Source organism: Lissotriton helveticus, chromosome 11 (assembly GCF_964261635.1).
Source record: "Lissotriton helveticus chromosome 11, aLisHel1.1, whole genome shotgun sequence".
NCBI lineage: Eukaryota > Metazoa > Chordata > Amphibia > Caudata > Salamandridae > Lissotriton > Lissotriton helveticus.
In genome coordinates this window covers 398,291,506-398,309,533 of record NC_136072.1, presented here as the reverse complement: position 1 = coordinate 398,309,533, position 18,028 = coordinate 398,291,506, and the positions used below count along the sequence as shown (strand labels likewise).

At 44.3% G+C, this 18,028-nt stretch overlaps 1 protein-coding gene across 3 annotated transcripts in view; it reads right to left on the bottom strand.

Moving 5' to 3' along the window:
• LOC144791193 (alpha-1,4-N-acetylglucosaminyltransferase-like) overlaps window positions 1–18,028 on the bottom strand; it is a 472,405-nt gene that overhangs the window by 149,105 nt on the left and 305,272 nt on the right. For all 3 annotated transcript variants that reach the window (XM_078665834.1, XM_078665835.1, XM_078665836.1), the window contains one exon: window positions 10,959–11,456. In XM_078665834.1, coding sequence (XP_078521960.1) covers window positions 10,959–11,426 — 468 coding nt within the window. In that variant the 5' untranslated portion in view covers window positions 11,427–11,456. The remainder of the gene's footprint in view (window positions 1–10,958; window positions 11,457–18,028) is intronic.

Here is an 18,028-nt window from a genome sequence, read left to right as displayed (position 1 = left end):
CCTGACCTGTCTTCTCTGCAATTTTGAGGACAGTATCCTTTTTCAGAGCTGCAGGGACAAAACCCTTGTGCAGTGCCGACTTTCTGTAACCAAAGCTTGTTGTCTCAGCATTCCAGAGATCTTCAGGCTACAAGAGGTTTCAGCCTTCCACACCTCATCCCTTGAAGATCCTCATTCTCCCTACATCCTCTGCACCTCCATCTTTGGTGAGCTGCCAGAGGTCCTCTTGCGACTCCTGTGCCTTTGGCCTATAGGTCCACTCAAGGGTCTTCTTCAGTGGGCTCCCCTGCTTGCTCTGGGCCTGTGCTGACTCTCCTGAACTTGGTGAGTCCCTTGGACCTTGCTGGTCCCAACGGTTACAATGTTTTGCGTTCCATGGCAGTTGCAGCTACCAAGGTATGTTGGTGCTCCCGCTGGACACCGACCACCTGGACACTGACACCCGATGTGGGACATCTCATTCACAGCTCCTGGTCTTCCTCTTCATCACCTGGTCCTCACAGCTACAGCGCCATGGTCACCATCTTTACTCTTGAACGTCCTGACACCAGTGGGCATTGTGCTTCCGTCCCTCCTGGTCACTCCAGAGTAGCATAGACTCTGTCCCCTCTGCTTGCAGGTCCTTCTCTTCAAGAATCCAGTCTTGGATTTCACTGTATACCTTCACATGCTTCTCCAGAGGCATCTTATTCAAAGGCGTTCATTGTCGTCTATGGCAGGTTCTGATGTCACATAACCCCCATGCATCGGCTTCCCTGGAGCAGGTAGCCTGGTTCCTGGGGCATCCACGGTAGGGGTTGCTCTCCAACCTCCTGTCTTCCAAAGGGTTTCTTGGGGGTCCTCTGGAAAGGGTCCTTCTTCTTTAAAACTGCAACACAACTTCTCCATTGACTTCGATTGGTCATGCGGCTGTTTTTCCACTCTGCACACATCCTCCGTGGGGTTCCTGGGTACTTACCTTGGTTGGTTGCTTGGGATGGAGCGCATATTTCATCAAGAGTCAGACATTGCTTTATTTTTGTGCTTCAGACAAACTGCATAAATTGACACGTCCATTTTGGTGCAAGTGAAAACACATGGCACATGAAAATATGAAATGAGGCCTAGTCGGTCTGAAATGCTTGTCCTGAATTAACATGTGTTTTTGCAGTGTAGAGAAAACTTGTCATTTCAGTCGCCTTTTTTAGCTTTGAGGATAACCGTAGAATGTTTCCTCCCTTCCCAGCTCATTTTGCTTGCAATCTACATTCACTATTCCTGTCTTAAGAGACTTTGGGCCAGATGTAGGTAAAAAATATTTACCGATCCTTAATTACCGAATTTTACCGATTCGGTAAATAAGAATCGGTAAATAAGAAGGGGGGGTATGTAGGAACATCCAGATGTTCCAATTACCGATTCGGTAAGAATCGGTAAATAAGAATCGGTAAATTTTGAATCGGTAATTACCGATCGGTATTTACCGATCGGTATGGCCAATGCATTCCTATGGGGCAAAAGTCCCATAGGAAAGCATTGGAAATACCGATCGGTAATTACCGATCGGTAAATACCGATCGGTAATTACCGATCGGTAAATACCGATCGGTATTTCCCGCGTCGGCCAGCAACCAAAAGTGAAACTCAACACAACAGCCAATCAGGTGCAACCACCCTCCCCCTTCCTGGCAGGAAGTGTGCACACAGGCAGCTGCAACTAATTAGAAGGTTCTGGAAAGGCAGTTGGAGCAGAGAGACTGGGAGCAGCAGCAGCAGCAGGCAGAGCTTGTGAATTGAGAACACTTTAAAATGGAAAGCAGCAGGGAAAGTGAGCAGGCAGAAAGGAAAAGGAAACTTAAGTTCAGTAGTACTGAATTACAGGTGCTTGTTGAGGAGGTGGTCAAGGTACACCACAGACTTTTTGGAAAACTGTCCCTCACTGTGGTAGAATCCACAAAAAGGAAAATATGGCTGGACATCCTAGATAAAGTGAATGCTGTGGGAGTGACCACCAGAGTGACAGAAGACTTAAAGAAGAGGTTCTATGACCTAAGGAGCCTCACAAAGAAAAAATTGGCTGATCGCCACAAACAGTCACAGAAAACAGGTGGAGGAAAGAACACAGCACCCCCACTCACCGAGCTTGAGGAGCTGGTAGCCACAACCCTGGAGTCTGAAAGTGTCCATGGACTGGGAGAAGTGGACAGCTCGGCTAAATCTGCAAAAACAAAAGGTAAGATGCATGCACAGCAATCCCCCTCCCACCCCCATCCATCCCTCACCCCTTGCAGCTCAGTTACCCCAGTCCCATGGTGTGTGTGCAAAACTGTAGCAATGCATCATGGTACATGTAGTCAGTCTTTGACAGAACATGTGACATAGCACTGTAACCAACAAGTAATTTAAATGTTTGCAGACAAAATGAAGGGCAAGCAGCATGTTCAAAGTGCAAATTGATATGTTTAATTGTAGTGGCTGTGACACATTAGCACCTAGCTGATATGTGCCCATATGTCCACAGGTCACACATCCAGAAGGCAGTCCGAGGAGGCAGAAGGCACGGCACCCCAGAGGGATGACAGTCAGGATCCAGGGCCCAGTGCATCCCAGGACACAGGGGTTCCGAGTGGGCAGCCACCCTCCCAAGCAACAGACATCAGTGAGGAAATGCATGGATCCCCAATTCCCTCACAGTCACCACTATTGGTGTCATCACCAGAAATGCCTGCATCCCTTGAATTGGTAACACCTGTTGCACACCCTAGCAGGAGGCATGTTGTTTCCCCACTGCTGCAAATGGAGATAGGTGCTGAGGAAATGGTGGGTGTAGAGTCACATGACTTGTCTGAGGCTGACAACACTGCCACACTGCAGCCCGGCACAGAGCCTGTACCACCTACCACTAGAAGGCGCACAGTCAAAGTAAGGGGTGCAGGTGCACGTGGGGAGGGGTCCAGTGTCTTCCAAGGCCTGGAGGGATCGATGGTCAGGATACAGAGGATGCAGGGCAAGGGCATCATGGCCTGTCAGAGACAAATGAGAAACATGAACATTAACATTCAGGACATTGGCAAGGGCATACAAGAGCTTGTGGAGGTGAACAAGTGCATGGCAACAGGCATACAGCAACTGTGCACTAAACTTGACTCTGAAATTGCTGCAAGGCGCAGGGACAAGCAGCGAGCACAGAGAGCAGAGAAATCCTTACACCGCCTGGCAACAGCCACATCCCTGCTATGCAGGCGTAGCATCAATAGCCAGGAAGTCCTGACTAATAATACCAACCAGTTAACAAGGGGCATAGCTGGAATGACTGGTGCGCTGGAGGCCCTACTCAATGCACAAAGTGCACGAAGTTCTGCTCTTGACGAGCCGGACAGTGAACCTAGCACCAGTAGGATCAGCACAGCTAGCCCACATGGTGTTGAGCCAAGGAGGAGCAGCAGGCGACAGGGTGAGGCTACAGGCCAAACGCCCAGTGTACAGGCTGAGCCACAAACACCTGGCAGTGCAAAGCGTGGCCGAAAATGAACATTTTTTACTATGGCCTACTGCCTGTGGACATTTGTTTATTTAGTTGTTAAAGTTACATTTGCACATTTGTGCCATTTAAACAAGCCTAGTGACAATATGCAACTATGGTGGGTGGGTTCAAGACCTGTCTGAGTGTGTTTGCTCACTGTGAGCATTGATGTCAAATGCTTACTGTTGCTCTTTTTTTCTTTACCATCTGTTTATGAAACCTAAATAAACAGAAGCTTGTGCTTTGACTATAGCTCAGTGTCTTCACTTACTCAGAAATAGTTGCGTGTAATCTCCTCACGTCTGTATCTGCCATCACTTGGTGTTGACACTCCTGCAGGATGTCTTTCAGGCACAGCATTGTCGTCGTCGTGATCCTCATAGTCACTTAACTCCACCTCAGTCCCCTTCTTAACAGCCAGATTGTGCAACATGGCACAGGCAGCAATGATCTTACAGCATGTGATGGGGTTATACTGCCTTGCACCTCCACTCTTGTGCAGGCATCTAAACCTGCTCTTCCAAATTCCAAATGTTCTCTCAACAACATTGCGTGTGCGCTTGTGTGCCCGGTTGTACCTCCTTTGGCTGGGTGTTGAGGGGTTGAGGTAGGGGGTTAGTATGAATGAGCGAAGGGCATATGCACTGTCTCCTGGAAAGAAAAGGGAATAATTTACTCACATGCATACATGTACTGCTAATTGCAATAGGTCTAATATGTGTTGCACACTGTGTCTTACCTAGGAGGTAGCCTTCACCAAATTCCCCTGCAGTCAGCCGTTCATAGATGCCACTGTTCTGAAATATATATGAATCATGGGTACTTCCCGGGAATTTTGCTACAAGGTCTGTGATGTAGTGCTTAGCATTGCAAATCACCTGCACGTTGATGGTGTGGGTTGATTTCCTATTGCGGTAAATGTATTCTGTGGCAGCAGGGGGACAAATGGGGATGTGTGTGCCATCAATGCATCCAATGATATGGGGAAATCCTGCCATCTGGTAGAAGTCCGATTTGGTTTGAACCAGTTCTGCATGGGTGGATGGAAAAGAAATGTAATGGTCCATCCTGTGCAACATGGCGTCAAGGAATCTGTGAAAAAACCTTGAGAGGCTGCTCTGGGTCCCCCCTCCCACCACAGCAACCACACTCTGGTAGCTCCCTGACGCCAGCAGGTGGATGCTGCACAGCACCTGTACATGTGCTGGTATTGCATGTGCCCTTGGGGTGGGGTGCTCCAACAGAGGTTTGAGGTCCCTGATGAGCTCCATGATGGTGTCTGGAGCCAACCTGTACCTTTGCACAATCTCTTCCTCTGTGAGCATGAACAGGGTCACCCTCTGCCTGTAGACCTGCTCCTGTCTCAGCCATTCCCTCTCTCCTTCCTCCTGTAGCCGTAGCCGTCTTGCAATTACATAGAATGCCGCCATTTTGCAAACAGAATTGCATTTTGGGTCCTTTTTTATAGGCTGTACCTGGTTAACACCTGATTTGAATCCATGGTAAATACCGACTCTTAAATACCGATTTGGGCCCAAAATCGGTATTTCAGAGCCTCCCTACATCTCAAACTTCAATTTTACCTATTCTTAATTACCGAATCGGTATTTTACCGATCGGTAAAGTTACCGATCGGTAACTTTGCCGATCGGTAACTTTACCGATCGGTAACTTTACCGATCGGTAACTTTACCAATCGGTAACTTTACCGATCGGTAACTTTACCGAATCGGGAAATTTACCGATTCGGCCTCTTTTCTGTCACCTACATGCCGATCTCCATATACCGGTCGGTAACGGCCGAATTCGGCTGTTTCCGACCGGTATTTGGCTACCTACATCTGGCCCTTTGGCTTTGTTGCATATTTGGATAAATATGTTCAGTTTATAACACCTCTTTTTATAATGTGTGCTAATTAACTATGCACCAAACACTACACACAGGGCAAATCTAAAACATTAACGCATGTTGCTACGAGTATATATTAACTGTGTGCGCTTTGAACATTTATACTACTGCATGCATGATGCTACGTTGCACATTGCACATTTTTGCATGTTGTGCACAATCAATAAGAAAAGCTGCTTTAAACTAATAGCTTTGCTAGGTAATCTATTATACAGGGTATTAAAATGGGGATGGGGAAACATAATGGGTTTTATTTCATAAAATCAATACTATTTTTGTGTGTGTTTTGGTTTTAGGCCTAAGATAAAATCGCTGCCTGTGAATCCAGCAAGGTTGTGCATTGTATTGAAAGAAGAGAACATGTGCAGATTATACCATCTTGCCTCAAGTACAGAAGACGTCAAGGCCACTGTAAAGTGTACATTCTTGTATTGTGCCAATGTACTAGTGTTAGTTAAAGTATCCTTCCTGCGTGCAATGAGACAGGAAGGAGGAAAATAGAATGAAACATTTTTCCTAGTAAATGTTGCTAAACATATAAATGTATTAATCATTAATGCTTCTTTTTTTAAAACCGGTATGGCTTGGAATTTCCAATGAGAACAGAATGGTGAGACCCTCATGCCATCTAGGCTAACCAATCAGGTACAAGCTTTACTGAATCTGAAACATTTTTGTGTAGTCTGCCAAGAATTAGAGTATAAATAATGACCTCTTTGTAGGCGTGGTTGGCTTTAGGCTCTTAGGCTTTAGGGGGGCGGGTGAGCTCTTGAGAGGGAGCAGGTCAAACCAGACATCATATGGGTTAGGTACGAGAAACGTCGTGGGAGGAGATTGCTGGAGCTTGGGAGGAGGTTGTGTCCGAGGAGAGGTGGGGGGTTTCTTGCTCATATTTTTTTTTCAGAGAAGTCCTTGCACGTCATATTTTTGGCAAGGCAGATCACATTCCTCTGTGGACTTGTGAAGGGTGGGCTGTCTTACTCCTATATCACAGACAAGGGCAGAGAGAGCATTAGATAGAAAGTTTTTTTTGCTAAAGTTCTAAATGTATGCTTTGGCTAATTAACTAGTTTTTAAAAGGAATTATTTGTTTTATGCATTGATTTCTCTTTATGGGAGATGTTGCAAATTATTAATTATTGATAAGCCTAGCATAATTCACTCTTGAATTATATTTCCTGAACTCTTTAAAGAACTCTGATTGACATCTGATGTCTTACTCTTTTCCTTTATGGAATGCTTTATATGCAACATATAATATGTTCTGTATTTAATTCTATTTTCCTGTTTGATATTTGACTAATGAATAAAGGGGCAAAGAAAATGTTACTTTTGACTAGAAAATAAAACCCTTTAAAATACTCAGCAACTCTCTTTATTGGCTTTAATAATTATTGCGTTTTTGACTGTTCATGTTTATGTAAAGTCTCCTGAAGGTAATATACATGGTGTCAAGGGCCCAAACACCTTTTCAGCGGTAAAATAGAGGTAGATGAGGTTTTGCATTGAGAAATTATTGTGAATTTAAAGCTGTATCACTTGTGACTCTGGCTCCTCTGAGTCTTCTGGTCTAAGACCTATTCTCCTTTGCAGTTCACGTTCCCCTTTCTTAGTATATGGTTTAGGGCTCCCCCTGAAGGCCAGTGTATATTTGTGCTACGTACCTGATTATTTTAAAGTATTCTTGTGTGTATTGTTGATATTTCCAGGTAGGAGATATGGCAATGTAATAGTGATTGTGTTGCATAATGAATAGACTTATATTTATAAACACTGTGTGGTTATTATTTACTTAATCTACGTTGTTGATTAAATGTGGTAAAATAAGCTGCTTTACACTCCTTCAAGATAAGCCTGAAGGCTGCTCTCCACAACTATCACTTTGAGAGCTTTCTATGGCTATTAAAGACCATTAAAAACACCATAAGGGTTGCCTGGATTAGTGCAAGGTGCATCACTCCTGAGAGTGTGCTCCATATACTAAGCTAGCCTTCGACAACCACCAACACCTGTTCTCCATTATACTTCTCCCTCCAGGGAACAAGTCCTAAAAGACGTGGGGCACTAACCAAGTTAGGTGCTATGTAAGTGACATCACAGCGTGCGACATCACAACCTATGACCTCACAAGAAGTGATATCACGAAACATGACATCAGATTTTAAGGGGAGAGAATGTGGTTTACCGACTAGAGCGATCTACTTCAAAGCTGGGTAACCGGGTTTGAATCTTGGCAGGGACGCTCAACAACCTGTGATTCTGGGCAAATCACTTCATCTCCCCCATGCCTACCAAGCATCAATGGGTCTGTCCGTAGCATAACCAGTGCTCAAGTAAAGCGTTCTATTGCCATCGGGTCGAGTTCGAGCTATATAAAACTTTTTTTTTTAAAAAGACCTCACATATGTTAAGCAGATCAATCATGAGTACATTTGAACGCATTACAATTTTTAACAAATTAGATTTTGTGCTGCAGTTGTACCAAAAAAAGTGAGGCAACCTTGGAGCAAGACCTGGGCCTCTATTCATATATTTAGTTATTACAACGCTGCAGAATGAAATTGGCAACAAGGATAAACATGTCAGTATATCTGTTCTGCCTAATTTATTGCAAAGTCTGCATTTTAAAATATATTAAGGGGGTAAGGCACCTGCTGCAAAGATCTTTATGTACCCTGTAAATCTCAAGAAATAATAATAATGGTAAGATAACTCAGAAGGTTAATGCACTTGCTGGAGAGACAGGTATTTTGTTTAGTCCCAGTTTGAATTAAAGTAGCATAGAGGGTTAATATGTCTCCCACAAAGCACAACATGTGACACATAGATGATGGATTTTTATTTTATGTAGATGGGTAAATGGGTTATTGCTTTTAACATAGGAATATTTTAGTTACTTGCAGTTCATAAATTGTAATCCTTCTCATATAGCACAGAAAATTATAAAGGAAATTACATGTGACTACTACACTTTGTAACCCTCACTATCTTATGTAACACATCCTGTAAATTGATATGAACACATGTGGATTATTGTCAATAAATATTGTGTATGTGTGATGTGAAGTGCTCCAACACCCTGGATTGGGTTGAGTAGCGCTATAAAAGTAATAAGACAAACTAGTGTTATTTAAATTATGTGTGTGAATATTAGGACAGACCAACACATCTGACACACTGTAACCCAAGATGTGTGCTTAGAATGTGTTTGATGCTAATTTCAGATTCAAGTGCTCAAAACAAACATTTCAACAAAACATTAGCCTTTGAGTGGCTGAATTGCAGAGAGTGAAACAGTCAAATGGGGCAAGATCGGGCTTAAGAGGGGCAGATCCAGACAGCAATCAACAACCTACCTCAAGACTCTTCCTTTGTCCTGGAAGTGCAGATTGCAGGCAGCTGCAGCAGCGAGCGCGAGGTGAGAAAAAATTCCTGGAGGTATGTAGCACAACAAAAGGGAAGGTCACAGGTCAAGTGCATGGCTATTAGCATGTCAAAGCACTAGTGCTTCGAGGTGCCAATTGCCCTGCGACTGATAAGAAAGAGGGGAAATCTTTTGTCGCCTTGTCCCCCCCACTGTTGTACCCCATGTCCCCACTCTACAAAATCTGGGGGGGATGTATCTCCATGTCCCCCACGCTTCCTATGCCCATGAGGGTGTAGTACCTCACTACTTCATCTGTATTCTTGACTGACAGGTGGTCAGATTTCAACTTTTAAACATGGATTTTGACTTTGTTTTCTGAGGAGAGCTGCGAGTCCTGTCATATCTTACATGTTAAGAAGTTGTGGTTGGCCGCGGGGGGCCTGCCCGTTATTGTATGATCTGGGACTACGAAGGATTTTCATTTAAACTGTTTATTAAAAGCATTGCCTAAACTATTCTTTTCACTTAGAAAGTCTTCTGTTTCCAGTATTATCACTCGACCACTCTCACTGGCACTGTTTTTTGATTACTGCCAGTGTTAGAAGTATTCTATTTAGCAGAGGTTGAGCTTGTAAACCTCAAGGCCCCTTGATGGGTGGAGCATAGATTTGCATCCAACAGCCAGCCTAGATAACAACCTAAATGTTGGTGGGAAGTTAAGTTCCTAGTGGTGTGATGTGTTTTAATAATTTTAGACATTTGCAATTTTAAGCAGTGCTTAGTTAGGTGGAGATATTTTGGTTCAAATTAGCAGGGACATTGGGTTTAACTGAAATGGATCTGTTCCTTTCTCACCGGCTGAACACAGTAAGTCAGACTACCTCTGTTCTTCTCGGGAACCCACAGAGCTCACATGCGGAGTGCCTTAGGGCACCTCCCTTAGCCACACCATTTTTAACACCTACATGGCCCCACTCGCAGCAATCGTCAGGAGCCACGGACTCAACATCGTCCTCTACACCGATGACACCAAGCTGATTCTCTGCCTCACCAACAAACCAGCAGTTGCCAAGAACAACGTTCGTGACAGGAAGAAGGTTGACGCCACCTCGACTCAGAAAAGACCTAAGTGCTCATCATGGGCTCCACCCCCTCCACCTGGGATGCCTCTTGGTAGCCCGCAGCTCTTGGAACCTCCCCCGCAACCACAGACCATGCACGGAACCTCAGCATCATCCTGGACTCCTCACCCACCAAGAGCCGCAACATCAACACCATCGTATCCTCCTCCTTCCACATGCTAGGCCTGCTCTGAAAGATCTTCAAATAGATCCCCAGAGAGTCCAGAAAGACTGTCACCCACCCACTCGTCAGCAGAATCGACTATGGCAACGCACCCTATGCCGGCATCACCCAGAAACTCCTCAAGAAACTGCAAAACATCCAGAAAGCCTCCACCAGGAACCTGTGTATCTCAACTAGTGCCTTGTATTCACATACACACCAAAGACCTCCACTCCACCCAACTGGCCCTGGCTACCGTCCCAGGTATTTGCAAGACAACAGCCAGAGGAAGATCCTTCTTCTACCTCAAAGCAAAGACCTGGAACACCCTGCATCTCCACCTCAGGCAATCGCCATCACTGCCACAATTCAGGAAGGACCTCAAGACCTGGCTCTTTGACTGAACCACAGCGCCTCAATGGACCTGCTGCCCCCCCCCTCCCCCCCCCACACCCGCTGCCAAAACCTTGAGACCCTTACGGGTGAGTAGTCGCGCTTTATAAGCCATTGATTGATTGGTTGTACTAGAGCAGACTCCGTGAAGTGGAAATATGGTGTAAATATGAATTTTATTTTAGAAAAGATGAGGCTTGTGAGACATCTGAAGCTATATCTAGGCAGGACCGAAAAAAGGAATACTAGAGTTCTGTTTTGTTTATACAGACACGGCCTTGTCTACAAAAAAGAGATAGGTACAACTTTTTAACAGAGAATTTAAACGACACTTACTGACGAACAAATACTTCTAAATTGCACTGTAGGGGTGAAAAGTAGGACACTCAAAAAGACACCTAAAGAATAAATTGTAGGTAAAGCACTGCGTTAATGTGTATTTTGCACATCAGACAAGACCACAATAATAAGTACACAGTGTGTACATATGATAATGCACATACCTTGAGGTACCAGGATTGGAGTGGCGTGTCTTTGAAAAGGGCTTCAAACCGCAGAGGAAGGATGTGGACATTTTTCATGGAGGACAGGAGGAATATTACCCTGTAGTCCGAGTTCAGTTGAATAGAGGTGTCATCACTCAAACCCTTCATGAGAAAGTACACTGGTCTGGTTGGATACATCCGAGCAGCTGATTCAATAGAACAGGCCACTAAAGATGGCAACACCATCCTTTCCGATGTCTCCAGAAAGAAGATGCCAGGTGACGTAGGAGCATATTGTTTATTTATGTCAGAGAACTCCAGTTTGCTTGCACAGGGAGTAGAGCAGCGTCCATTCTTAGGCTTGTTTTGAAAGACGGATTTCAGCGATACCTGGCCAAATTTCAGTTCAGGCATTTTCAAGTAGTAAAAGAATGAGCCAGCCAGAACTATCAAAACCAGAACCAGTGTTTTGATGAGTGCATTCATATCTTGATTTTTGATTGAAGTCTGAGGCACCTGTTAAAAAAAATTGAGTTAATGATGGTGATCTATATCTTTTATAGAATGTACCAATTAAGTTGCACAATACTCGATAAAGTGTTGAGAAAAGGAAACCAACACCTGTAGAATTATTCTGTATTTGTTGAGGTCCTATTATTTGCAAGGCTACCAAATAGGTTCTCTCTCCTCAAAACGATCCAGCCTTCAATTACAACCACTGTTTTCGTGTCTATATTAAAAGAAAAAAATCGTAACTGCCCTTTAACTGTGTTTTTCCAGTAAATGAACAGGTTTTTTTTAAACATACATTCTAGAAGTATAACCACAGCTAACCATAAATCCACTTTAACCTCTATTATTATCAGTACATTTCTATGGCTTTTTTCATTATCATAATCCGCATGTACCTGCCCCTTTAGACCTCAACTTCCATTTACAGATAGCCCCTACTGTCCATGAACTTCAGCAATGTGCAGTGTAGATTGACCGCAGGCCCTGAGCGCACACACCAATGGCATCCAACAGCTGCTGCTCATGTTCAAAGGCCATTTACAGCTAGAGTTTGCCAAACACAATTGCAGTACACCAAATTATGTTGTTTACATTTAGGTCAAGATTCACAAATCCTAAACTGGATTTATAAATCCTGAACTCTTACAAAGGTCAGTGGGACTTTGAAGCAACAGGATTTTCCGAATGCAGCACTAAATTCCCTAATCCAGCAATAATCAGTGTTTGATATTAATTTTAAAGCCATAGGACACACTTTGTGGGCCACACAGGGGCCTTGGGGTCAAGGTATACTTAGCCTGCCCCTTCTATCCTTTTAGTGTTTAATTTTCCAAACAAGGTGCTCAGTGCAGCATGTCGGGTATTATCATTTGTTTTGGAAAACACCTTAATCTGAGTTTGTGGGATATGAAAAATCTAGTACTGTATTTGCAAATCTGCAGTGGATATTGGGAAAAAAGCTTCCTCATCCAATGGTGTTCTTTCATTTTTGTATTGGATGTATGGATCCTCATGGATCTACACAGGATCAGCAAATTAACTTCTCAGATAGCTCTAAAATATAATTCTTCCTCCCAAGACAGGAACAATTTGTATAAGCTAATTTCTCTAAAACTTCTGAATGGATTTACATGAAAGTAAGCAAAAGAACTGTTTTGAGTAAAGGTATAGGGCTAGATGTAGGTGGCTAAATACCGATCGATAACGCCGAAATTCAGTGAATTTCAGTGTTACCGACCGGTATTTAGCCATGTGCGATGTAGGTATTACCGAATGCCATCGGTAATAACGAATCGGTAAATTTAAGGGAAACCAGTTACCGATTCCTTATTTACCGATCGGCCGACACCAAAACACCATAATACCGAATCAGTAAATAAGAAATCGTTAACAAATCGCTAACGCGATGTACAAAAAATCCGTAATACCGAATTTGTCAAAAATCGGTATTTAATAATTGGTAATTACCACTGACCCAGAACAGGTGGTAATCGGGTACAGTGCATAAAAACAGCCCCAAAATGCAACAGTGTGAACACAATGGCGGCCCTTTACGTCATAGCAAGGCGGCTACGTTTGCGAACAGCAGGACTGAGGGTTTGGAGACAGAAAGAGCGTGTGTACAGACTGCACCCATACCTGGAGTATCAGACACCAAGGGCACATGCCATACCAACACATGTGCAGGTGCTCTGTAGCCTGCACCTACTCACATCCGGAAGTTACCAGGGTGTGATCGCTGTGACAGGTGGTGTGTCACAGAGTTGCCTGTCCGTTTCTTCAACTCCTTTTTGGATGCGATGATGCAGAGAATGCATCCCTACATACACTTCCCCAGCACACAGGCAGAACTGCAGAAGACAAAGCTGGATTTCTACCAAAAGGCACAGTTCCCACATGTAATAGGGTGCATTGATGGGACCCACATGCCAATCTGCCCACCTGCAGCTACAGAATACATATACCGCAACCGCAAATCCACTCATTCCATCAATGTGCAGGTGATATGTGATGCAGACAACATCATTACTGACATTGTGGCCAAATTTCCAGGGAGTACCCATGACTCCTACATATTCAGGAACAGTAGGCTCTATACACGTCTGGCTGCTGGTGAATTCGGAGAAGAATACCTGCTAGGTAAATCAATGTGACACACCCTGATGTATACCTTGGATGAATGTATTGGTTACTCAAATGAATGGCACTTTCTTTGCCATTTAGGTGACAGCGCATATGCCGTGCGATCCTTTTTCCTAACTCCATAACTCAACCCATCCACACCAAGTGAAGGGAGATACAATGTGGCACATAAAAGCACGCGCAACGTTGTGGAGTGCACCTTTGGACTACTAAAAAGCCGGTTCTATTGCCTCCACAAAAGTGGAGGTGCACATCAGTACCGCCCCATCATCTGCTGCAAACAATTAGCAACATGTGCAATGCTGCATATCCTTGCCACAAAGAAAGGAACAGCAGTGGAACTAACTGACTCTGAGGATGAGGGTGAGGACTGTCCACAGCCAGAGCACAGCGCAGCAGGTGTAGCAGCAGCACCGGATGGGAGACACAGATGGGATGAGATAACACGCAACTATTGCTGAGTGAGTAAAGAGACATAGCCAGTTACTGTATTTGAGTGATGGTGTTTAATGATCAGAGCACACCACCAAGATCAAAAGCAGTGTCCATACAAACATGGGTTACATCACCCATTTCAGTACAACCATATCAAGGCTGGTTCTACTTCTTGCACCCACGTGCTGCACTGCCACATTCCTTTGCCACAATGTCCGCACTGCCAGTCTGTCCAGGGCCATCGATGTGGCGTTAGCTGAGCCTCCTGGTCTCTGTGGGAGGAGGCATGATGCTACTACGGCTAGTAGCCTCCTCATTTCCCCCCCATCAGCTGTAGTGGCCACCTTGTCTGTTTGGAGCACTTCAAGTGCAGTGGTCACTGTGACCAGCTCCCTCGTCACATTCCGACTGCAGTGTGACATCTCCTCCTGCTTGGCGATCAAGAGTCTGCACATGAGAGATGTTGCAGTGGACAGGCGGTTCACCGCCTTGGTGTAATTATCCAGTTTCTGCCTCTCCCTGCGCCTAGACAGATGGTCGTCCTCTAACTCGCTGCAGGGCAGCCTCACAGCCTCCGCCACGCCACTCATGCCCTCAGCCATGGTGGGGTTCATGGCACTGATAACCTTTTCTATGCGATGCATGTGGGCATTCATGTGTGCCATCTCCCTCTGCACTGACCTGATTGCTCTCCCTTGCAGGCGCTGGACCTTCAGCATGTTACCTTCAAGCCCAGCAAACACACTGTCATCTTCGCCCTGGAAGTGAGTACTGGCTGCCCTTGCCCTGCGGCCTCTGGAAGATGTGTGGGTGCGCTCTGTTGGGGACTGTGATCCTGCCCTGTTGCCATCCTCAGCCACTGTAGACTGTTGGCCCCCTGTGCTGTCCTCTTCGGACACCTCCATCTGCTGGAGGGTGGCCACTGCATGCCTCCTGCCTGACGATGGTGGTGGCATGATTGTAGTGGTGGCGTTGATGGTAGGTGTGGTAATGGTGATGGTGGTGGCGTTGATGGTGGTGGTGGTGGGGTAGTGTGCCCTGCAGGCGACTGGTCCTCCTCGTCTTGTCTCATCACTTGCTTGGGTGCCTTTCCTCTGTTCCCCTCTGCTGCACTGCGAGATGGCTCGCCTGTGAAGACAGAATGTAGATATGCTCACTTATCTGGCAGCATTTGCATTGTAATAAATGTAATGCCTGGCAATCACACTGACTGACCTCTGCTTGCTAATTGCTAATTGGTGCCACATGCCTTTGGGTTTGCTGGACTGACTGTTCTGACGTGTTACTTCTGACCACATCTCCCATAATGCATTACAGGTTTGAAGTAAAACATATACTGGAGATGGAGTCCCTATACCTCTCTGGGGATTGGAGGTAGGGAGGGGGTGCACAGCATGCTGTGCATGCATCTTACCTTGTTTGTTGGCAGCTCTGGCTGAGATGTCTGTGTCGCCAACCCCACTCACACTCTCTGGCTGGAGGGTGGACTCAACCAGGCGCTCCAGAGCAGTTGGTGTAGGTGCTGTGTTCCTACCTCCACCAATTTTGCTGGCCTGCTTCTGCCTCGCTGCCATCCTCACCTTAGCAGTCTTCCTCAGATCGTACCATTTTTTTTTAGCTCCTCAATGGAGCGCTGGGTGACTCCGATGGCATTGATTTTGTTCTGAATTGCAAGCCAGATCTGCCTTTTTTTAGACTTTGGCAGGTGCAGGGACTGCTTTCCAAACAACTTATCATGGTCCTTGGTGACATCTTCAATTAGGTCCTCCAGCTCCCTCTCGCTAAATTTTTGTTTTCTTTTCATTTCACCTCCCTCCTTCTCCCTCTCCTGGTTTGCCATTTTGCTTGGTTTTGGTTGCAACATAAAGCTGTGTTGCTCCTGGCTTCTCTGCTCTGCTGCCTGCCTTCCCAGTCAGCTCCAGGTTCAGTGCAGTTGCTTGGGTGAGGCCACTTCCTGTTTGGGAGGTAATCGGGATGCACAGGATTGGCTGATTTGACAATTACCGAATTTTTAAATTGCTGAATCGGTATTTACCGATTCGGTAATGGGATTCAGTATCAACGATTCGGTAGTGAGGTTTCGGTAATGTTTTTTACCGATCCATTCCGAATCGCTATTTTTTAACGGTTTATACCGATTCGGTAATTTTTACTGATTCTTTACGTACAACGGAAATACCGAGTTCTTAATAACGAATCGGTAAAATTCACTATTAAGAACTCGGTATTTCTGGATTACCTACATCTGGCCCATAGTTACATGCCTAGTTTGGTACAAATCTGTTCAGCATGATTTTACTCAGAAAGCCTGCTTTTCGTAATTTGGTGTACATTCATTCAGATGTTTTTGAGAAAGTACTGTTCAAATGTATACAGGACTATTGACATCCATATATGATCCAATTTGCCATATTAATGCAGCTTAGTTACTCCTGACTGACTGTTAACAAGGTGAACAATATATTGTGGCAGCCATTATAGTACTCAGGGACATGGAACCTCTATCCTGAAAATGAATTAAAAAATATACAAGGGGGCATGGTGAGCACACCCTGACCACAAAGAGCAAGTGGATGTCCCAAAGGGCCCCCGTCAGACCCTTGATTGGTTGGCAATAACATGGTGTGTCAACCATTACAGGACTTTGGGACATGGTCCCAATTGAAATGCATTGTAGTGAAAGCCTGTTTTTGATGGTCACAAAAAGTAGCACATATAAACAGCGATATCAGGTTTTAGTTACAATATAAATAATTTGTTGGTAGTGATTCAACAAATGTCCTCATTTTGGAAAGAAAATGCTTTTAACTGGAAAGTGCAAAAATACTCAAAATCACAAAATAAATGCAATGTTGTAGTAGGTAATCATACTTAGGAATTGCAAGCATAAATAAAATAACATAATGTATTCTAAGTTAGGCTGACCACTGATGCCGAATTACCTATGATTTTTAATGCTAGAGTCAAAAGGCTTGTATTCGTAGTATGTTATTGTCTTGCGCAAGATGTTTTTCTCTTCACTACAGAATCTGTAACTTTACAGAAGCCTTCCATTTGCAAGTGAATAGGCATTTGTTAGGTATTAGACAACTGATAGTGAGGTTCACACCGGCAGAAGAGGAGATGGCAAGAAACACAACGCATGGGAAGAACTGTCTGAATTGCAAGATGTTGACGATGCGCCTTTTTAAGTACATGATTCTGTAGCCTATTGTAAAAATGTGAGAAACTAGGGAGTTCATCTTCTCCCAGCGTTTGTCGAGACCTGATTGGAAGTTAGGTACAGGAAATGTATCAATTATTGCAATAATGTTTTAGCAGATTTAAATGAGTGTGTTCCTAGAGCAGAGGAGAAGAAGTAGGGATTCTTTCAGAAAAGACCCCATTTAAGCCTTTTCTGTCTCTCACTTAGGGGATAGTAATGTCTTCTGATTTATAACTGAGAATAATTTCCAGCTTTGACAATTCTTTACTGCTTAAGTGTGAAGGCTTCATGCCCATGCATTTCCATTCTCCCATAAGAACTCTTCATTTGGGTTTCTGAAATGACCTTTCTTTGCTAACTTAAGTAACTGCCATTCTAATGCCTAAACTCTATTAATCTAGTTTAGGGAATTCCTTCATGGAGCACTAGCTGTATTTCCCTTATTTTATTTGTAATTCCCACTAACTTGGTATGCTATCTTGTATTGAAATATTGATTAATGGATTATTTGAATTTAAAATGGTGATTACTGAAAATGAATACTTACTGAATAAATGACTTGCGCTGAATGTATTGGTTAATAAAACCCTTTAACTCATGCCACCTTTCTTTAGTAATTCTTGCAAAGGCCCAAATGTAAACCACTGTTCATGATGTTTGATGTAAATGATTGCTCCTTCTTAATTCTATGTCAGGACTGGAGGCGAGGATTATGCATTACCCTTATTCTCCTTACTACAACAGCCTTCACAATAATAGAAAAAAGTTCCTGTCCTATAAACCTTAGGGAAGG